Source organism: Pristiophorus japonicus, chromosome 21, assembly GCF_044704955.1.
Source record: "Pristiophorus japonicus isolate sPriJap1 chromosome 21, sPriJap1.hap1, whole genome shotgun sequence".
Taxonomy (NCBI): domain Eukaryota; kingdom Metazoa; phylum Chordata; class Chondrichthyes; family Pristiophoridae; genus Pristiophorus; species Pristiophorus japonicus.
In genome coordinates, this window is record NC_091997.1 from 29981880 (window position 1) to 30004150 (window position 22271).

The 22271-nt window shown below is 48.0% G+C and overlaps 1 protein-coding gene across 3 annotated transcripts in view; it reads right to left on the reverse strand.

The window, feature by feature from the left end:
- LOC139233891 (protein AF-10-like) overlaps positions 1 to 22271 on the reverse strand; it is a 186852-nt gene that overhangs the window by 126666 nt on the left and 37915 nt on the right. For all 3 annotated transcript variants that reach the window (XM_070864535.1, XM_070864536.1, XM_070864534.1), the window contains exons 3-6: positions 21288 to 21342; positions 17425 to 17534; positions 8921 to 9024; positions 5164 to 5257 (exon numbers count right to left, since the gene is read on the reverse strand). In XM_070864535.1, coding sequence (XP_070720636.1) covers positions 5164 to 5257; positions 8921 to 9024; positions 17425 to 17534; positions 21288 to 21342 — 363 coding nt within the window. The remainder of the gene's footprint in view (positions 1 to 5163; positions 5258 to 8920; positions 9025 to 17424; positions 17535 to 21287; positions 21343 to 22271) is intronic.

Below are 22271 nucleotides of genomic sequence, written 5' to 3' on the forward strand. Positions count from 1 at the left end.
AGAGAGAGAGAGAGGGTGCGAGAGAGAGAGAGAGAGAGAGAGAGGGTGCGAGAGAGAGAGAGAGAGAGAGAGAGAGGGTGCAAGGGAGAGAGAGAGAGAGAGAGAGAGAGAGAGAGAGAGAGGGTACAAGGAGAGAGAGAGAGAGAGAGAGAGAGAGAGAGAGAGGGTGCAAGGAGAGAGAGAGAGAGAGAGAGAGAGAGGGTGCAAGGAGAGAGAGAGAGAGGTTGAGAGAGAGAGAGAGAGAGAGAGAGAGAGAGAGAGAGAGAGAGAGAGAGAGAGAGTGTGCAAGGAGAGAGAGAGAGAGTGTGCAAGGAGAGAGAGAGAGAGAGAGAGAGAGAGAGAGAGTGCAAGGAGAGAGAGAGAGAGAGAGAGAGAGAGTGCAAGGAGAGAGTGCAAGGAGAGAGAGAGAGAGAGAGAGAGAGAGAGGGGGTGCAAGGAGAGAGAGAGGTTGCAAGGAGAGAGAGAGAGAGAGAGTGCAAGGAGAGAGAGAGAGAGTGCAAGGAGAGAGAGAGAGAGAGAGAGGGTACAAGGAGAGAGAGAGAGAGAGAGAGGGTGCAAGGAGAGAGAGAGAGAGAGAGAGATGGTGCGAGAGAGAGAGAGAGAGAGAGAGAGAGAGAGTGTGCAAGGAGAGAGAGCGAGAGTGTGCAAGGAGAGAGAGAGAGAGAGAGAGAGAGAGTGCAAGGAGAGAGAGAGAGAGAGAGAGAGAGTGCAAGGAGAGAGTGCAAGGAGAGAGAGAGAGAGAGAGAGAGAGAGAGAGAGGGGGGTGCAAGGAGAGAGAGAGGTTGCAAGGAGAGAGAGGAGAGAGAGAGTGCAAGGAGAGAGAGAGAGTGCAAGGAGAGAGGGAGAGAGAGAGGATGCAAGGAGAGAGAGAGAGAGAGAGAGAGAGAAGGTGCAAGGAGAGAGAGAGAGAGAGAGAGAGAGGTGCAAGGAGAGAGAGAGAGAGAGAGAGAGAGAAGGTGCAAGGAGAGAGAGAGAGAGAGAGAGAGAGAGAGAAGGTGCAAGGAGAGAGAGAGAGAGAGAGAGAGAGTGTGCAAGGAGAGAGGGTGCCAGGAGAGAGGAGAGAGAGGGTGCCAGGAGAGGAGAGAGGAGAGGGTGCTGATAGGGTGAGATGAAAGAGAGGTGGGAGGAGGCTGGTGTGGAGCAACAATACTGGCATAGACCAGCTGGGCCGAATGGCCTGTTTCAGTGCTGTACATGCTGTGTAATTCTATGTACGGATTGTCAGGTGTACAAGGCATTAGAGGGTTACCAGCACCAAAACACTGGCACAGCAAAATATGAGAGAAAAAATGGGTAGAGTGGGAGAATTAAAACACAAGCAAGGGGAAAAAATAATTATCGTGTATCGTTAACAGTAAAATCTTTGAGGTACAGATGTTGTTAAGCCACTGAAAAGCTTTGTAGCTGCAGTGACGCAGATTTCCCCCCCACCCCCCACTCCCGTGTCTGTGCTACAGGCCTCTTAACACTCACGGCCATCTGGTAGTCTGTACCAAGTGAATAGGAAATGGTTTGGCATTTTGGAATTCAAAGATAATAAATGGACTCAGATACAAGCTTCAAGAGAATAAACAGGTTTCGCTGCAGATGGTGGAGTAAGGCAGTCATTAATCTCCAGAGGGCCACATCTTCCAGCAGATACTTTGGGGAAAAAAATACTCCCTTTGTATAATTCTCGAGTCACTTATTTGGCCACTCCCTCCGAGCCGTGTCACGCATTCGGCATTCCCTCCAGCAGCAAGTGGTTTTCCCAGCCCCCTACGCCAATAACTCATTGAGCAGCGGGTCAAAATATACACCGGTCGGCTCAGGCACTGAACGAGCTGCCCAAGAAGGACCCTCGTTTCAAGCCCCCTTGCTCGGTGCCGAGTTAGCGGAACTCAGTGCGGGTGACAGTATGATTGAGGGGGGAAAGCTAAGGGTCTCCATCCTTGTTGCCATCCAGTGATCCATGCTGGAAAGTTCACATGTGGGAGAAGAACAGATGAAAATACAATCTACTATGATCCCCCCCCCGCCCCAAGAGTTTAATATACATTCGACACTCACTCTCTAGTCAGATGTCACTCAGTGGGTAGCACACTCTCCCCTCTGAGTCATGAAGGTTGTGGGTTCAAGTCCCACTCCAGAAACCCGAGCACATAAATCTAGGCTGACACTCCCAGTGCAGTACTGATGGAGCGCCACACTGTCGGAGGGGCAGCGCTGAGGGAGCGCCGCACTGTCGGAGGGGCAGCGCTGAGGGAGCGCCGCACTGTCGGAGGGGCAGCGCTGAGGGAGCGCCGCACTGTCGGAGGGGCAGCGCTGAGGGAGCGCCGCACTGTCGGAGGGGCAGCGCTGAGGGAGCGCCGCACTGTCGGAGGGGCAGCGCTGAGGGAGCGCCGCACTGTCGGAGGGGCAGCGCTGAGGGAGCGCCGCACTGTCGGAGGGGCAGCGCTGAGGGAGCGCCGCACTGTCGGAGGGGCAGCGCTGAGGGAGCGCCGCACTGTCGGAGGGGCAGTGCTGAGGGAGCGCCGCACTGTCGGAGGGGCAGTGCTGAGGGAGCGCCGCACTGTCGGAGGGGCAGTGCTGAGGGAGCGCCGCACTGTCGGAGGGGCAGTGCTGAGGGAGCGCCGCACTGTCGGAGGGGCAGTGCTGAGGGAGCGTGCCGCACTGTCGGAGGGGCAGTGCTGAGGGAGCGCCGCACTGTCGGAGGGGCAGTGCTGAGGGAGCGCCGCACTGTCGGAGGGGCAGTACTGAGGGAGCGCCGCACTGTCGGAGGGGCAGTACTGAGGGAGCGCCGCACTGTCGGAGGGGCAGTGCTGAGGGAGTGCCGCACTGTCGGAGGGGCAGTACTGAGGGAGTGCCGCAACGTCAGAGGTGCCGTCTTTTGGATGAGACGTTAAACCAAGGCTCCGTCTGCTCTTTCAGTTGAACGTAAAAGATCCCACGGCACTACTGTGAAGAAGGGCAGGGGAGTTATCCCCAGTGCCCTGGCCAATATTTATCCCTCAATCAACATAACAAAAAAAACAGACTATCTGGTCATTATCACATTGCTGTTTGTGGGAGCTTGCTATGCGCAAATTGGCTGCTGCGTTTGCCACGTTACAACAGTGACCACACTCCAAAAGCACTTCATTGGCTGTAAAGTGCTGTGAGACGTCCGGTGGTCATGAAAGGCGCTATGTAAATGCAAGTCTTTCTTTCTTTAGTCTTACACCGCAAGAATGAGCTCGGCCCAAGTTCCATTTCTCATGTGCCAGTGCCGACAGCGTATTAGATCCTAGGGAGCTTCACAGCTGTCCCACTCCACACATGCACCAACTCTTCCATGAAGCATATTGTACCACTGGCCGAGATCTGTTGACTCAATCACAGACTGGGAATGGAACTAGGGACGACTGGTCACACACAGTGCCGAGTCACCATTCCCAAACGGAATCCATGCTGTGCATCCAGCTTAAATATGCCACTATCTACAGAAAATGCTGGAAATCTCAGCAGGTCAGGCAGCATCTGTGGAGAGAAACAGAGTTAATGTTTCGGGTCGATGACCTTAATCTCTGCCCATATTTCGCTCGGATGTATTTTTTCTCTCCCTCTCTCTGTGCCTCCAATGGCAGCTGGTAATTATCCTGTCATTCACACCCTATCTAAACGAATCATTTCTAACTTCTGCCATTACCATCTCAAGCCGGCCCATCATCCCTTTTGTCTCTCTAATCTCTCCTGCCTTCCATCCAGTCACAGACCTTCCCTCGTGTTCTTTCCTCCTCTCCCACCTTTCAGTGCTTCTTAAGAATGTGTTCATTTCGAACATGCTCCAGTTCTGACGATGGGTCACCGACCCGAAAGGTTAACTCTGTTTCTCTCTCCACAGATGCTGCCTGACCCGCTGAGATTTCCAGCATTTTCTGTTTTTATTTCAGATTCCAGCATCCTGCTTTTGTATGCTGGGTGACGCTCCAATCGAGCCAACCTGCCTCCAGTCGTTTAGATAAAGCAGACAATTTGACATTGCGAGGCGCTGTGTTGGCTCCAGTGCCTTCACAAACCACTACCCTTGTCATCCCTCCATGACATCGCCCCTCCCTATCGCTGCACATAAGAACATAAGAAATAGGAGCAGGAGTAGGCCATGCGGCCCCTCGAGCCTGCTCCACCATTTAATACGATTATGGCAGATCCGATCAGGGACTCTGGTCCACTTCCCTGCCCGCTCCCCATAACCCAAGTGTAACCTCCTCCAGCCCCACAATCCTCTGAGAACTCAGTGTCCCTCCAATGCTGGCCTCTTGTCCCAACCCCCACTTCCTTCACCCCACCATTAGTGGCCGCGCCTTCAGCCATCCCCAAACTCTTGAATTCCCTGCGTAAACCTCTCCACCTCTCACTCTTCCTTAAAACCTACCTCGAGCTTTTGGTCACCTGCCCTAATGCCTCCTTCTTTGGCTCACTGTCAATTTCTGTCATTACGCTCCCGAGAAGCGCCGTGGGTCATTTTACTACGTTAAAGGCACTATATAAATGCAAGTTGTTGTTATCACATCACCGTGCACGTTGAAGCCAGTCTGTCTAAGTATTGGTGCACATCTAACTCTTGGGCTTACAGCGAAGGAGATATTGAGTGAGTTTCAGCCAAGTGCAAAGGTTTTCTCCAAAACACAGAGCCGCTGCAATAATGAGGACCCACACGTGGAACAGATAATCCCCGAAAGCAATGTGTGAGGATAACGAAACAATGTAAAACAAAACAAGTCTTAAAGAAGCATGTATGTGCCCTCCCGAAGGTTTGCGAAGTTTATGCAGTGACTGACAGCCCAATAGTGTCCCAGGTTAAATCCCACATCGCAGCCACAGAAACAGTGTTACCACAATCGGCATCAATACCTCCTGGATGAGGGAGAGGGCAAATTGGGTAGAACTCCCAAATCCTGATCGCGAAGCGTGGAGTTTGACCGAGGTCAGGATGGGGTTCAATGCCCGAAAATTGCTTGGTTTAACACTCGTAGTCAAGTTCAAAGTATTGGCCACTTCTTCAAGAGAATGGAAGGTGCCCGTGGAACCTACACCAGTGAGGAGTCAAATCTTCATGGCACGAGGTGGGGAGGTGGGGAGGGACGGGGGGGAAAAGAGGAGAAACTGGAAAGAATCGAGAGTTGAATTATTCGGCTGACTTACCACTTTGTTGAAATGGTACTTGCAGTAGCCGCAGTACTTTACGTTGTCGATTTCTGAGCCCTGTTCCTCGCACAGCAGGCCAGCCATCTGAGCGCTGAGAAAAGCACCACACGTCAGTTACAGACCCAACTCTCGCCCGCGTCAAACCTCAAGTCCCACTCCAGGAACTTGAGCACATAAATCTAGGTTGACACTCCCAGTGCAGTACCGAGGGAGCGCCGCACTGTCGGAGCTGCCGTCTTTCAGATGAGACGTTAAACCGAGGCCCCGTCTGCTCTCAAAGATGGAAGTAAAAGATCCCATGGCACTATTTTGAAGAGGAGCAGGGGAGTTCTCCCCAGTGTCCTGGAGGCAATATTTATCCCTCAATCAATATAACAAAAAACAGTTCATCTGGTCATTATCACATTGCTGTTTGTGGGAGCTTGCTGTGCGCAAATTGTTGCTGCGTTTCCCACATTACAACAGTGACTACACTCCAAAAATACTTCATTGGCTTTGAGACGTCCAGTGGTCGTGAAAGGCGCTATATAAATGCAAGTCTTTCTCTTTCTTTCACAGCGGCTCTCTGGCCAGTGTGCGAGGTCGTAACCCTTCACTGCTTAATGTGGAACGTTCCACATCAACAACATCCCAGAGTGGCCCGGCAAGGGAGGGAGACGCTTCCTCAGCGATAAAATTGATAAGAAACTTTACACAAGGTCAATTATTGTATTTTATTTAAAAACTCTTTGTACCTTGAACAAAAATGCGCTCCCTTCCCATAATAACTTGCATTTATATATTGCCTTTAATGCACTAAACATCCCAAGGCGCTTCACAGGATTGGAATCCAGACAAAATGGGATAACCCTTCCCTTCCTTCATGTCCCAAGCACGTCACAAGAGGGTGAATTACAGACCCTGAGCACCTCCCAAACCCACGACCTCTACCGCCTAGAAGGACAAGGGCAGCAGGTGCACGGGAACACCACCACCTCCACGTTCCCCTCCCGATCACACACCATCCTGACTTGGAAATATATCGGCTGTTCCTTTATCGTGGCTGGGTCAAAATCCTGGCACTCCCTCCCTAACAGCACTGTGGAAGCACTTTCACCACACGGACTGCAGCGGTTCAAGAAGGCGGCTCACCACCACCTTCTCAAGGGGCAATTAGGGATGGGCAATAAATGCCGGCCTTGCCAGCGATACCCACATCCCAGGAACGAGGAATTAGGGCAGGTGACTGCAGGCAAGGTCAAAGGGGTAGGTTTGGAAGAAGGTGGAGCAGTAATGGAAGGGAAATCTAGGAACCGGATGAAGCGTTAGGAGGTGGAGGGAAGGGGAGGGGTGATCGGGGGAGGGGTGATCGGGGGCTGAGATTCGGTGAGAGATCGTGACAGAGGGACGGCAACTGAGGGTTCAGGGCCAAGAAGAGCCGAGGGCCCAGGGGCAGGATGGGCTAGCCCACACAGCGATATGTGTGCGCACTAGGTCCATGCAGCAGAACAGGTCTCTAGTCGTCCTGGTAAATCCTTGTCACTGGATAAAGGCCTAGCTCTGTCAAGCCCGTGTAGTGGCTGATGTGCAACGGTCACCACACGTTAGCAAAATCCACACACAGGCATCTTCCACCCCTGGAGGTCAGGACTGGAACATCGGGTCCTTCATTGAAACATCTGCAAACTCATCCCTTTTGGTGTGGAAGCCTTGTTCGAGGGACCGCCTGTGATGATGATCGGGGAGATAAATCCGGACACAGAAGACCAGTGACTCAAGCCGAATGCAGGTTGGCGATAACGACACATGGTTAGCATGAACCTAACAGAAAGCCCAGAGGGATTCTGCTACATTGGATCCTGCTACATTGGATCACAAAGCCACAACAGTAGACGGATTGATTGATCGATCAATACAGACCGGCAGATATTGCTTTGCCAATTTAACAATACTGTTCCCTTAATTGGCAAGCTCTGCTCTGAATAGGTGTGCCATGGGACTTTTTCTTTCTACTTTAAAAGGCACTATATAAATGCATATTGTTGTTGAATCTGGTATTGTTGTTAAGTAGGTGCTGACAAATGTACAGACTGTCATTTCCGATATCTGCAATGCCAACACTTTGATTACTGACCACCAAAGGCAAAACATTTCTGTCACAATTCCAAAACAGGATCCATTTGACAAACTTCGTCAGAGAGATTCTGCAGTGATTGCGGAGAGTGGGGCTTTCCACATGCACCAATCCTGACCATCTGATTATGGACCATAATTCACTACAAGTCATGTTATAGTTGTAACACGTTCAGTCACTCGAGCTCACCCTTCATGCACTTTTGTAGAATAACATTCAGTGGTAACTTCTTTTTATTCTTGTGTGTTCCTTGATGACTCGATAGCGAGAGAAGCACAAGAACATAAGAAATAGGAGCAGGCGTAGGCCATACGGCCCCTCAAGCCTGCTCCGCCATTTAATACGATCATGGCCTCAGGTCCACTTCCCTGCCCGCTCCCGATAACCCCTTAATCCCTTATCGGTTAAAAAACTGTCTATCTCTGTCTTAAATTTATTCAATGTCCCGGCTTTCACAGCTCCCTGAGGCAGCGAATTCCACAGATTTACAACCCTCAGAGAAGAAATTTCTCCTCATCTCAGTTTTAAATGGGCAACCCCTTATTCTAAGATTATGTCCCCTAGTTCTAGTCTCCCCCATCAGTGGAAACATCCTCTCTGCATCCACCTTGTCAAGCCCCCTCATAATCTTATACATTTCAATAAGATCACCTCTCATTCTTCTGAATTCCAATGAGTAGAGGCCCAACCTACTCAACCTTTCCTCATAAGTCAACCCCCTCATCTCCGGAATCAAATTGCCTGGGGCTCTCATGACCCTCGATGTAGCTGGCCTGTCAAGGTTGACACCACTGCTTTCCACCCCCCTCCCTGTTCAAGTCTCAGGTTAAAATAGCAGAGCAGCATCCCGATTACATCATCGAAGCACAAGCTTGCATATTTAAAAAAGGACCCCACTGGCTTAGGGGCGGTGTCCCCTTGCCACCAATTGCAGGCGGTCAGATCGGGGTGTGAAAGGAGTGGGTAAGCCCACCCACTCCATTTGAACTGCCCCCTCCACCTAGTTTTGGGGCGGGGAGGGGGGGGGGTGCGGGAGGAGTTGAAATGGGGGCCCAGTTCCCAAGGGAAACGGTCAGTGCCTAACGCACTGTACCATTGAGTTACCACAAATCCTGCAATTTCAAGAATGATCATAGAACATATACCACAGGAACAGGCCATTCGGCCCCACTAGTCTGTGCTGGTATTTATACTCCACACCAATCTCCTCCCACTCCATCTACCTCATCTCAGCCTCTCAGCACATCTTTCTATCCCCTTTTCTCTCATGTACAGGTCTAGTTTCCCTTTGAAAGCATCTAAGCTATTCACCTCAACCAGTGCCGATGGTAGCGAGTTTCACATTCTAACCACGCTCTCCGTAAAGAAATTTCTCCTTAAATCAGGATTGGATTTTTTAAGTAACTATCTCGTATTTACGGCCCCTTTAGTTTTGGGTTCTCCCACAAGCGAAAATGTTCGCTCCACATCTATACTGTGTCGCTCTCTGGTTTTGATCTACATTCTCATCTCTAGCCCTCCTTCTGTGCCTCTTGTGGAATTCAACCCCCATTTGAGTCATCGCCTTCAAGTAGGAGGGGTGTAAATTGGGGCTTCTTGGGGTCGAAAAAGGTTGGAGTGAGTTTTCGAAAACAGCCTCACCAAGTGACGTGGAACGCTTGCCGACATCCGTGCCGGTTACAGGTCATGCAGGCTCCTGTGGCCGCTTTGCTCTCCCGACCTTGTTCTTCACAGAGATAACAGGTCTAAAACCGGGAGAAGAAAAATGACAGCTGTTAATTCACAATTCCATCCCCAGCGCCTTCATCCACCACACCCAGAGTGTTATTTCCATTCACGCCATCGGTCCTCAACAGGTAGCTTTAGTCACAACACGTGCTTAACATTTGTCCCTTTGTTACCTCTAGACTTGACCATTCCAACGCACTCCTGGATGGCCTCCCACATTCTACCCTACGTAAACAAGACGTGATCCAAAACTCGGCTGCCCGTGTCCTAACTCGCACCAAGTCCCGTTCACCCATCACCCCAATGCTCGCTGACCTACATTGGCACCCAGTTAAGCAACGCCTCGATTTCAAAATTCTCATCATTATTTTCAAATCCCTCCATGGCCTCGCCCCTTCCTATCTCTGTAATCTTGTCCAGCCCCACAACCTGCCCAGAGATATCTGCGCTCCTCTAATTCTGCCCTCCAGAGCATCCTTGATTATAATCGCTCAACCATTGGTGGCTGTGCCTTCTGTTGTCTCGGCCTCGAGCTCTGGAACTCCCTCCCTAAACCTCCCCATCTCTCTATATCTCTTTCCTTCTTCAAGACACTGCTTAAAACCTACTTCTGTCCTAATTTCTACTTCTACGGCTCGGTGTCAAAGTTTTATCTCACGATACTCCTGTGAAGCGCCTTGGGACATTTCACTACGTTAAAGGCGCTATATAAATAGAAATTGTTGTTAACAGCTTCTCTTGAAGAATGATCATTAAAACCATCATCCTAGAATGGCGACAGCACTAAACTGTACTGAATTCAGGTGCTAAATTAGCAAACGAAGTCGGGGACACCACAGAATCGTGGAGAATGAAAAGGTGTTGCACTTGGCTGCTGCGTTTCAACAACAACAACTTACATTTGTATAGCACCTTTAGCGTAGTCAAACGTCCCAAGGCGTTTCACAGGAGCGATAACACCACAATTTGACACTGAGCCACGTAAGGAGATACAAGGGCAGATTGGTCAAACAGGTAGGTTTTAAGGAGCATCTTAAAGGAGGAAACATAGAAACATAGGCCCCAAGTTTCCACACGCGGCAAAACAGGCGCCTCTCCGAGCTGGGTGCCCGTTTTTCGTGCCGAAAACGGCGCCTGAAAAAAAAAAACGCGCTATTCTCGAGCGCTTTGCAGCTCGATGTCTGCTTGGCGCGGCGCACAGGGGGCGGAGCCTACCACTCGCGCCGATTTTGAAAGTAGGAGGGGGCGGGTACAATTTAAATGAGTTTTTTTCGTGCCGGCAACCCTACGCGTGCGCGTTGGAGCGTTCGCGCACGTGCAGTCTGAAGGAAACATTGGCACTCGGCCATTTAAAAAAGTGCTGCAGAAAAAGTGAAAATTTGTTTATTGAACCCTTGCAAAGGCTTGCATTTTAATTTTCTTGATATTTCTGTGTGTGAGGGTGAGGGAGTGCATTCTGTAATTAAAGATAGACTGTGATAAACGGGACACATGCACTTGTTTGAGACTATTCAAATTCTTTGTAGCTGTTCTATCTTTAACATTTTTTAATAAAACCACATTGCCCTTCCATGATCAGCACTGAGGCTTCTTGCAGCTTTCTCCCCCCCTCCCCCTCCCCCCCCCCTCCCCCTGCCCCTGCCGTCGGTCGGTCCCGACGGCAAACCGCTGCCTGAAAGACCTGCCTGAAGCACTTTCACACAGGTAGCAACATGGTTTACTTAATCTTTTCTTTGCTTATAAATTTTTATTCAGGTTGGATTTATTTGTATAATATTTGTATAAGTATAACTAAGGATTTATTGTAGAATTTAATGACGTCCCTTCCCCCCCCTCCCCCCCCCCCCACCTCGTTCCCGACGCCTAATTTGTAACCTGCGCCTGATTTTTTAATGTGTAGACAAGGTTTTTTCAAGCCTACAAAAATCTTCACTTGCTCCATTCTAAGTTAGTTTGGAGTAAGTTTTCACTGTGGAAACTTTCAAATCAGGCGTCAGTGGCCGGACACGCCCCCTTTTGAAAAAAAAGATTCTGTTCAAATGTGAAACTGTTCGACCTGACTAGAACTGCAGAAAACTTAAATGTGGAGAATTCCGATTTCTAAGATACTCCATTCTCCACCAGTTGCTCCTAAAAATCAGGAGCAAATCATGTGGAAACTTGGGGCCATTGAAACATAGAAAATAGGTGCAGGAGTAGGCCATTCGGCCCTTCGAGCCTGCACCACCATTCAATGAGTTCATGGCTGAACATGCAACTTCAGTACCCCATTCCTGCTTTCTCGCCAGACCCCTTGATCCCCCTAGTAGTAAGGACTTCATCGAACTCCTTTTTGAATATATTTAGTGAATTGGCCTCAATAACTTTCTGTGGTAGAGAATTCCACAGGTTCACCACTCTCTGGGTGAAGAAGTTTCTCCTCATCTCAGTCCTAAATGGCTTACCCCTTATCCTTAGACTGTGACCCCTGGTTCTGGACTTCCCCAACATTGGGAACATTCTTCCTGCATCTAACCTGTCTAAACCCGTCAGAATTTTAAACGTTTCTATGAGATCCCCTCTCATTCTTCTGAACTCCAGTGAATACAAGCCCAGTTGATCCAGTCTTTCTTGATATGTCAGTCCCGCCATCCCGGGAATCAGTCTGGTGAACCTTCGCTGCACTCCCTCAATAGCAAGAATGTCCTTCCTCAAGTTAGGAGACTAAAACTGTACACAATACTCCAGGTGTGGCCTCACCAAGGCCCTGTACAACTATAGTAACACCTCCCTGCCCGTGTACTCAAATCCCCTCGTTATAAAGGCCAACATGCCATTTGCTTACTTAACCGCCTGCTGTACCTGCATGCCAACCTTCAGTGACTGATGTACCATGACACCCAGGTCTCGTTGCACCTCCCCTTTTCCTAATCTGTCACCATTCAGATAATAGTCTGTCTCTCTGTTTTTACTACCAAAGTGGATAACCTCACATTTATCCACATTATACTTCATCTGCCATGCATTTGCCCACTCACCTAACCTATCCAAGTCACTCTGCAGCCTCATAGCATCCTCCTCACAGCTCACACTGCCACCCAACTTAGTGTCATCCGCAAACTTGGAGATACTACATTTAAGCCCCTCGTCTAAATCATTAATGTACAGTGTAAACAGCTGGGGCCCCAGCACAGAACCTTGCGGTACCCCACTAGTCACTGCCTGCCATTCTGAAAAGTACCCATTTACTCCTACTCTTTGCTTCCTGTCTGACAACCAGTTCTCAATCCACGTCAGCACACTACCCCCATTCCCATGTGCTTTAACTTTGCACATTAATCTCTTGTGTGGGACCTTGTCGAAAGCCTTCTGAAAGTTGAAATACACCACATCAACTGGTTCTCCCTTGTCCACTCTACTGGAAACATCCTCAAAAAATTCCAGAAGATTTGTCAAGCATGATTTCCCTTTCACAAATCCATGCTGACTTGGACCCATCGTGTCATCTCTTTCCAAATGCGCTGCTATGACATCCTTAATAATTGATTCCATCATTTTACCCACTACCGATGTCAGGCTGACCGGTCTATAATTCCCTGTTTTCTCTCTCCCTCCTTTTTTAAAAAGTGGGGTTACATTGGCTACCCTCCACTCCATAGGAACTGATCCAGAGTCTATGGAATGTTGGAAAATGACTGTCAATGCATCTGCTATTTCCAAGGCCACCTCCTTAAGTACTCTGGGATGCAGTCCATCAGGCCCTGGGGATTTATTGTCCTTCAATCCCATCAATTTTCCCAACACAATTTCCCAGCTAATAAGGATTTCCCTCAGTTCCTCCTTCTTACTAGACCCTCTGAAGGAGAGGCGTAGAGGTTTAGGGAGAGAGTTCCAGAGCTTAGGACCTTGGCAACCAAAGGCACGGCCGCCAATGGTACAGCGATTAAAATCGGTGAAGCTCAAGAGACCAGAATTGGAGGAAGCTACATTAGATCAATGACTATACTTCAAAGTACTTCATTGGCTGTAAAGTGCTTTGGGACGTCCTGAGGTTGTGAAAGGCGCTATATAAATGCAAGGCTTTCTTTGTTTCACTGGCATGGTAGGGAGTGCTGTTCTGAAGTTGAAGTTCAGGCTCATTGTTGGGGAGCTTAACTCCACGTCGGACTCTACACTTGACCTGGGAGGGCTTGAAAGCATTTCATTCCCCTGCACTAGCGGATACGGTAGCAAAGAGGTTATGTCACTGGATCCGGAGACCCTAGTTCAAATCCCACCACGGCAGTTGGGGGAATTTAAATTGTTAATTAAAAATAAATCTGGAGTAAAAAGCTAGCATCAGTAATGGTGACCAGGAAACTACCAGATTGTCGTAAAAACCCATCTGGTTCACTAATGTCCTTTAGGGAAGGTAATCTGCCGCCCTTACCCGGTCTGGCCTCTATGTGACTCCAGAACCACAGCAATGTAGTTGACTCTTAACTACTCCTCTGAAATGGCCCAGCGAGACATTCAGTTGTATAAGGCGGCGGCTCACCACCACCTTATTGAGGGCAATTAGGGATGGGCAATAAATGCCAGCCTTGCCAGCGACGTCTATATCCCATGAACGAATATAAAAAATTTAAATAAATCTCACCTTCAACACATCAAAATTCACACTCACACAAACATAAAGTTGATGTAATCAATGAAAGATGTTCCATTTCCAGCCACACTATTAGTCATTAACAATTAGCATAGTGTTTATGTTACAGAACTAGTAATCCAGAGATCTGGAGACCCGAGTTCCAATCCCACCCCGGCAGCTGGGGAATTTAAATTTAATTAATTAAAAATAAATCTGGAATAAAAAGCTCGTATCAGTAATGGTGACCATTAAATTACTGGATTGTCATTAAAAACCCATCTGGTTCACTAGAGAAGGAAATCTGCCGTCCTGACCCGGTCTGGCCTATATGTGACTCCAGACCCACAGCCCTGTGGTTGACTCTCAATAGCCCTCTGAAATGGTCTAGCCTTTCCTATTCAAGGGGGTGGATCACCAACACCCACATCCCATGAATTAATGAATAAAAATGCAGCTTAATCATTAAAATGGCCGTCTTAGACATTCGCCTCTGTGACCAAAAACCTCTCTCGCTCACGACTACCAGTGACTTAGGATGGGGTGAGGTGAAGTGAGGTTCCTGTGCAGTTGGCCAGAGCATTACACAGTACACCCAATGGCTCTGCGGTTTTCACCCAACAACTTGCATTTATATAGCGCCTTTAGGATAGTAAAATGTCCCAAGGCGCTTCAGTTATCAAACAAAATCTTAACATTGAGCTACCAAATGAGATGTTAGGACAACTGGCCAAAAGAATCAACACTTGGAAGGACAGCTCCTTCAATGAGTAACTTTCAAGAAAAGATGGGATAAATTTGAAGGAGTACCACACCTGGAGCACTGTGAGCAATTCTGGGCACCACACCTTCGGAAGGATTATATTGGCCTTGGAGTTACTGCAGCGTAGGTTTACCAGAATGATAGCCAGACGCCAAGGGTTAAGTTATGAGTAGAGATTACACAAATTAGGGCCTAAAATTTAAAAGGCCAAGGGGTGATTGAATCGAAGTTTTCAGAAGAGATAGGGGAAAAATAGAGAAACTATTTCTGCTGGTTGGGGATTCTAGGACGAGGAGGAATAGTCTGAAAATTAGAGCCAGGGCTTTCAGGAGTGAAATTAAAACAGAAATTGCTGGAAATCTCAGCGGGTCAGGCCACATCTGTAGAGTCAGGAAACACTTCTACACACAAAAGGTAGAAGTTTGGAACTCTCTTTCGCACATGGGAATTGGTGCTAGATCAATTGTTACTTTTAAATCGGAGATGGATAGCTTTTTGTTAACCAAAGGGAGATGGGCCAAAGACAGGTATATGGAGTTAGGTCGCAGATCAGCCATGATCTCATTGAATGGCGGAACAGGGTCAAGGAGCTGAATGGCCTCCTCCTGTTTCTATGAGGCAAAAATTGAAATGGTCTACTCGAACTCAAAGGGTTAATCGAATGTGTTGTGCTGGATAATTCCGCAAGAGATTTCAGCGGTTTTAAATTCATTGTGAGGCAAAACCAACGTAACCAGTTTGACTGCTTTTGGCCGCTTAGTTACCATTGTAAGCCTGCCCTTTCCCCATGTTGATGTTCATCATCAACAACAACAAGTTGTATTTATATAGCACCTTTAACGTGGTAAAACATCCCAAGGCGCTTCAGAGCAGTGTTAGCAAACAAAGTTTGACTCCGGCCACGTAAGGGGATATTAGGACAAATGACCAAACACTTGGTCTACATCTGATGTGACATACATCAACAATCTAGACTTGAATATAGGGGGTATGATTAAGAAGTTTGCAGATGATACAAAAATACGCTTGTGGTTGATAAAGAAGAAAGCTGCAGACTGCAGGAAGATATCAATCAACTGGTCAGGTGGGCAGAACAGCAGCAAATGGAATTCAATCCAGAAGTGTGAGGTAATGCATTTGGAGAGAGCGAACAAGGAAAGGGAATACACATTAAATGGTAGGACATTGAGAAGTGTAGAGGAACAAAGGGACCTTGGAGTACATGTCCACAGATCCCTGAAGGTGGCAGGACAGGTAGATAAGGTGGTTAAGAAGGCATACTAAATGCTTGCCTTTATTAGCCAAGGCATAGAATACAAGAGCAGGTGGGTTATGCTTGAACTATATAAAACACTGGTTAGACCACAGCTGGAGTACTGCATGCAGTTCTGGTCACCACATTACAGGAAGGATGTGATTGCACTGGAGAGGGTACAGAGGAGATTTACGAGGATATTGCCAGGAGTGCAGAATCTAATCTATGAGGACAGATTGGATAGGCTGGGTTTGTTTTCCTTGGAACAGAGGAGACGGAGGGGAGACCTCATTGAGGTGTACAAAATTATGAGGGGCCTAGATATAGTGGATAGAAAGGGCCTATTTTCCTTAGCAGAGGGGTCAACAACCAGGAGGCATACATTTAAAGTAAGTTTAGAGGGATCTGAATGGAAATTTCTTCTCGCAGAGGGTTGTGGAGGTCTGGAACTCGCTGCCTGAAAGGATGGTAGAGGCAGAAACCCTCACCATATCTAAAAAGCACTTGGATATGCACCTGAAGTGCCGTAACCTACAGGGCTACGGACCTAGAGCTGGAAAGTGGGATTAGGCCTCTTGTTGGCCGGCGCAGACACGATGGATTGAAATGGCCTCCTTCCATGCTGTAAACTTCTATGATTCTATGGTCTAAGAGGTAGGGTTTAAGAAGCGTCATAAAGGGAGAGAGAGAGAGAGAAAGAAAGAGAGAAAGAGAGAAAGAAAGAAAGAAAGAGAGAAAGAAAGAAAGAGAAGAAAGAAAGAAAGAAAGAAAGAAAGAGAGAGAAAGAAAGAAAGAGAAAGAGAGAAAGAAGAGAGAGAAGAGAGAGAAAGAGAGAGAGAGAAAGAGAGAGAGAGAAAGAGAGAGAGAGAAAGAGAGAGAGAGAGAAGAGAGAGAGAGAGAGAAAGAGAGAGAGAAAGAGAGAGAGAAAGAGAAAGAGAAGAGAAGAGAGAAAGAGAGAGAGAGAGAAAGAGAGAAAGAGAGAGAAAGAAAGAAAGAAAGAAAGAAAGAAAGAAAGAAAGAAAGAAAGAAAGAAAGAAAGAAAGAAAGAAAGAAAGAAAGAAAGAAAGAAAGAAAGAAAGAAAGAAAGAAAGGAGAGGCTTAGGGAGAGGTTTCTGGAGCTTAAATAAAGAAAGACTTGCATTTATATAGTGCTTTTCACGACCACCAGACGTCTCAAAGGGCTTTACAGCCAATGAAGTACTTTTGGAGTGTAGTCACTGTTGTAATGTGGGGAAACGCGGTAGCCAACTTGCGCACAGCAAGCTCCCAGAAACAGCAATGTGATAATGACCGGAAAATCTGTTTTTGTTATGTTGATTGAGTGATAAATATTAGCCAGGACACCGGGGATAGCTCCCCTGCTCTTCTTCGAAATAGCGCCGTGGGATCTTTTACGTCCACTTGCGAGAGGCAGACGGGGCCTCGGGTTTAACGTCTCATCTGAAAGACGGCACCTCCGACAGTGCGGCACTCTCTCAGCACTGCACTGGAGTGCTAGCCTAGATTTTTGTGCTGAAGTCCCTGGAGTGGGACTTGGGCCCACAACCTTCTGACTCAGAGGCGAGGGTGTTGTTCACTGGTAGCTGAAGGCACGGCCGCCAACGGGAGCAGCGAGTAGCTGAACTGCGCAGACGGTCCCAGGTTTAAGGTGGTGACGAGCCACCACCTTCTCGAGGGCAATTAGGGATGGGCAATAAAGGTCGGCCTTGCCAGTGGCGCCCACATCCTGTGAATGAATAAAAAAAACACCGCCCCGCCTTGGCACGTATAACAGGAGTGCACGGAGCCGTTACCTTGTTGAAGCGTTCATGGGGAACGTACTGCAGCACAATGGGCTCCATGCTGATAACATTGGCAAACTGCACCTCTGGTACATAGAGTGCACAGACTACATGGGCCCAACCTACAGGAGAAAGGAAACACACATGAAGACATTTATTAAACTTACTTTACCGTAAAGAACAGAATAAACTTTCCTTTATATAGTACCTTTCACAACCTCAGGACGTCCCAAAGCGCTTCACATCAAATTAAGTACTTTTTGAAGTGTAGTCACTGTTGTAATGTAAGAAATGGGGCAGCCAATTTGCACACAAGCAAGCTCCCACAAACAGCAATGAAATAAATGGCCTGATGATCTGTTTTAGATGTTGGCTGAGAGTTAAATATTAGCCAGGGCACCGGGCAGAACCTCCCCCTGCTCTTCTTTAAAAATAGCGGCCGTGGGATGTTTTACGTCCACAAAAGAGCAGACGGGGCCTCGGATTAACGAAAGACGGGACCTCCGACAGTACGGCACTCCCTCAGTACTGCACTGGGAGTGTCAGCCTAGATTTGTGTGGTGGCAAGTGGCTGGAGTGGGGCTCGAGAGCTCACAACTTTCTGACTCAGAGGCGAGAGTGCCACCACTGAGACATTCCCGACAGTCTCGCCACAAACTTACCATTTCTGCTTCTCCTCTCTTCCTGGCAAAAACTTTGGTGGCAAAAACAGGAATACAGATTATCTGAATGGTGACAGATTAGTAAAAGGGGAGGTGCAACGAGACCTGGGTGTCATGGTACATCAGTCATTGAAGGGTGGCATGCAGGTACAGCAGGCGGTTAAGAAAGCAAATGGCATGTTGGTCTGCATAACGAGAGGATTTGAGTATAGGAGCAGGGAGGTCTTACTGCAGTTGTACAGGGCCTTGGTGAGACCACACCTGGAGTATTGTGTGCAGTTTTGGTCTCCTAATCTGAGGAAGGACATTCTTGCTATTGAGGGAGTGCAGCGAAGGTTCACCAGACTGATTCCCAGGATGACAGGACTGACATATGAAGAAAGACTGGATTGACTAGGCTTATATTCACTGGAATTTAGAAGAATGAGAGGGGATCTCATAGAAACCTATAAAATTCTGACGGGATTGGACATGTTAGATGCAGGAAGAATGTTCCCGATGTTGGGGAAGTCCAGAACCAGGGGTGACGATCTAAGGATAAGGGGTAAGCCATTTAGGACCGAGATGAGGAAAAACTTCTTCACTCAGAGAATTGTGAACCTGTGGAATTCTCTACCACAAAGTTGTTGAAGCCAGTTCGTTATATATATTCAAAAGGGAGTTAGGTGTGGCCCTTACGGTTAAAGGGATCAAGGGGTATGGAGAGAAAGCAGGAATGGGGTACTGAAGTTCCATGATCAGCCATGATCTTATTGAATGGTGGTGCAGGCTCGAAGGGCCGAATGGCCTACTCCTGCACCTACTTTCTATGGTTCTATGTTTCCTCTCCCTCCCCATTGGACTGGTCCTACATTGTACCAATAATAGATATTTGGGCAGCTGTGCGACATCTGTATCTGTCTCAGTCCAGCTCCATCACAGCCCGCTGACCAAGTTACTTCAGGAGAGAGTGCATGGGTTTTTTTTACAATCTGTCATAGAAACAGGAGTAGGCCATTCAGCCCCTCGAGCTTGCTCCACCATTCAGTAAGATCATGGCTGATCTACCTACATACATCCATCAATCTCAGTTTTGAAAGTTTCCATTGACCCCAGCCTCAACAGCTTTTTGGGGAGAGAGTTCCAGATTCCCACTGCCCTTTGTGTGACAAAGTGCTTCCTGACATCACCCCTGAACGGCCTGGCTCTAAATTTAAGATTGAGCCCCTTGTTCTCGACTCCCCCCACCAGAGGAAATAATTTCTCTCAATCTATCCCATCAACTCCTTTAATTGTCTTAAACACCTCAATTAGTTCACCCCTTAATCTTCTATCATCATCATAGGCAGTCTCTCATATTGAGGATGACTTGCTTCCACGCCAAAAAGGGATGAGTTCACAGGCATTTCAATGAAGGACCTGATATTCCAGGTCCTGAACTGCACCCTGAAGGGTGGAAGATGCCTGTGTGTGGATTTTTTTAACATGGGGTGGCCGTTGCACACCAGCCACCACACGGGCTTGACAGAGCTAGGTCTTGGTCCAGTGACAAGGATGAGCCACGACGACTGGAGACCAGCTCTGCTGCACGGACCGAGTGCGTATATTACCATAACCCAGGTTGCAGATAGACGCGTGGGCAGGCCCAGCAGGAGTGGCGAGGTCGGGGCGCAGGAGCGGCGAGAGATCGTGGAGTGACGTGATTGGGGCCCAGGAGAGGCGCGAGTTCGGATACTTGAGGGAATCAGGAGAGGCGCGAGTTCGGATACTTGAGGGAATCCAAGCCTAGTCTGTGCAGTCAGATGTGATCTTCGGGCAGCGTAATATACTCTAAATACTCCAACGCCCTTGCAATAAAGGCCAACAATCCATTCACCTTCCTAATTACTTGCTGTACCTACACGCTAACTTTTTGTGTTTCATGTACCGCGGCATTCTGTAGTCTCTCTCTTCATTTAAATATGTTGCTTCTCTATTCTTCCTACCAAAGTGGATAATTTCACATTTTCCCACATATACTCCATCTGCCAAATTTTTGCCCACTTACTTAACCTATGTATATCCCTTTGCACACTCTTGTTTCCTCCTCAAAACTTGCTTTCCCACCTATCTTTGTATCGTCAGCAAATTTGTCTACACTACACTCGGTCCCTTTATCGAAGTCATTAATATAGATTGCAAAAATTGAGGCCCCAGCACTGATCTTTGCGGCACCCCATTAGTTACAGTTTACCAACCGGAAACTGACCCATTTATCCCTACTCTTTCTTTTCTGTTAGTAAGCCAATCCTCCATCGAATATACACCCCGATAGAAAGAAAGAGAAAGGAAAAAAGAAATACATCGCAAAGTGCTTTACAGCCAATGAAGTACTTTTGGAGTGTAGTCACCATTGTAATGTGGGGATTAAAAGGGGGAAGGAGAGAGAGAGGGGAAGGAGAGAGAGAGGGGAAGGAGAGAGAGAGGGGAAGGAGAGAGAGAGGGGAAGGAGAGAGAGAGGGGAAGGAGAGAGAGAGGGGAAGGAGAGAGAGAGGGGAAGGAGAGAGAGAGGGGAAGGAGAGAGAGAGGGGAAGGAGAGAGAGAGGGGAAGGAGAGAGAGAGGGGAAGGAGAGAGAGAGGGGAAGGAGAGAGAGAGGGGAAGGAGAGAGAGAGGGGAAGGAGAGAGAGAGGGGAAGGAGAGAGAGAGGGGAAGGAGAGAGAGAGGGGAAGGAGAGAGAGAGGGGAAGGAGAGAGAGAGGGGAAGGAGAGAGAGAGGGGAAGGAGAGAGAGAGGGGAAGGAGAGAGAGAGGGGAAGGAGAGAGAGAGGGGAAGGAGAGAGAGAGGGGAAGGAGAGAGAGAGGGGAAGGAGAGAGAGAGGGGAAGGAGAGAGAGAGGGGAAGGAGAGAGAGAGGGGAAGGAGAGAGAGAGGGGAAGGAGAGAGAGAGGGGAAGGAGAGAGAGAGGGGAAGGAGAGAGAGAGGGGAAGGAGAGAGAGAGGGGAAGGAGAGAGAGAGGGGAAGGAGAGAGAGGGGAGAGAGAGAGGTGAGTAAAAAAACAAAGCAGCTGTGATAATTATGACCTGTCTTGAGACAGACTGGATTAGTCACAAATGAAAATGATTCATGAAAATATATTTACACAGCAATTCTCTGCACTACTGATATCAAATCACTTTTACCATTACCTATAGTCTCTGAATTCTATAATTTGGGGCTAGAATCTTCACCAAAAGATAGTTTAATAGTTGGCCACCTACCTGCATTATCCGTCCTCTTGAGGGCACCGTCTTTGTGGGGACATAGTTCACACCGCTGAAACAAAGGACATGGTTCAATTGAGCATCACTTCAATCTGCTTTGGGACAGCCATCAATCTAGGGAGATGACTAGCCCTTTGCCCAGTTTAAACCCAGAAAACCCAGCACAGGGTGCAATTTAAAAAATCACCGTCTACATAACGGCAAATGCAAATCGAGATCTGGAGACATGAATTCAAATCCCACCGCGGCAGCTGGGGAATTTAAATTCAGTTAAGTAACAACTTTGTATTTATATAGCGCCTTTAAAGTAGTGAAACATCCCAAGGCGCTTCACAGGAGTGTTATGATATTTAAAAAATTTGACATCGAACCACACAAGTAGAAATTAGCGCAGGTGACCAAAAGCTCGGTCAAAGAGGTAGGTTTTAAGGAGCGTCTTGAAGGAGGAAAGAGAGGTAGAGAGGTGGCGAGGTTTAGGCAGGGAGTTCCAGAGCTTGGGGCCCAGGCAACAGAAGGCACGGCCACCGATGGTTGAGCAATTATAATCAGGGATGCTTAAGAGGGCAGAATTAGAGGAGCGCAGACATCTCGGGGGTGGGGGAGATTACAGAGATAGGGAGGGACGAGGCCATGGAGGGATTTGAAAACATGGGTGAGAATTTTGAAATCGAGGCATTGCTTAACCGGGAGCCAATGCAGGTCAGCGAGTACAGGGGTGATGGGTGAGCAAGACTTGGTGCGAGTTAGGACATGGGCAGCAGAGTTTTGGGTGACCTCAAGAAAAGGTCATTAACAGAAAAACCAGGACAGGGTGCAATTTAAAAAAAAAATCACTGTGTGCATAATGGTAAATGCAAACATAGATCCAGAGACGCAAGTTCAAATCCCACCACGGCAGCTGTGGAATTTAAATTCAGTTCATTAAATAAAGTCTGCAATAAAAAGCCAGCATATAATGGTGACCATGAAACTACCGGATTG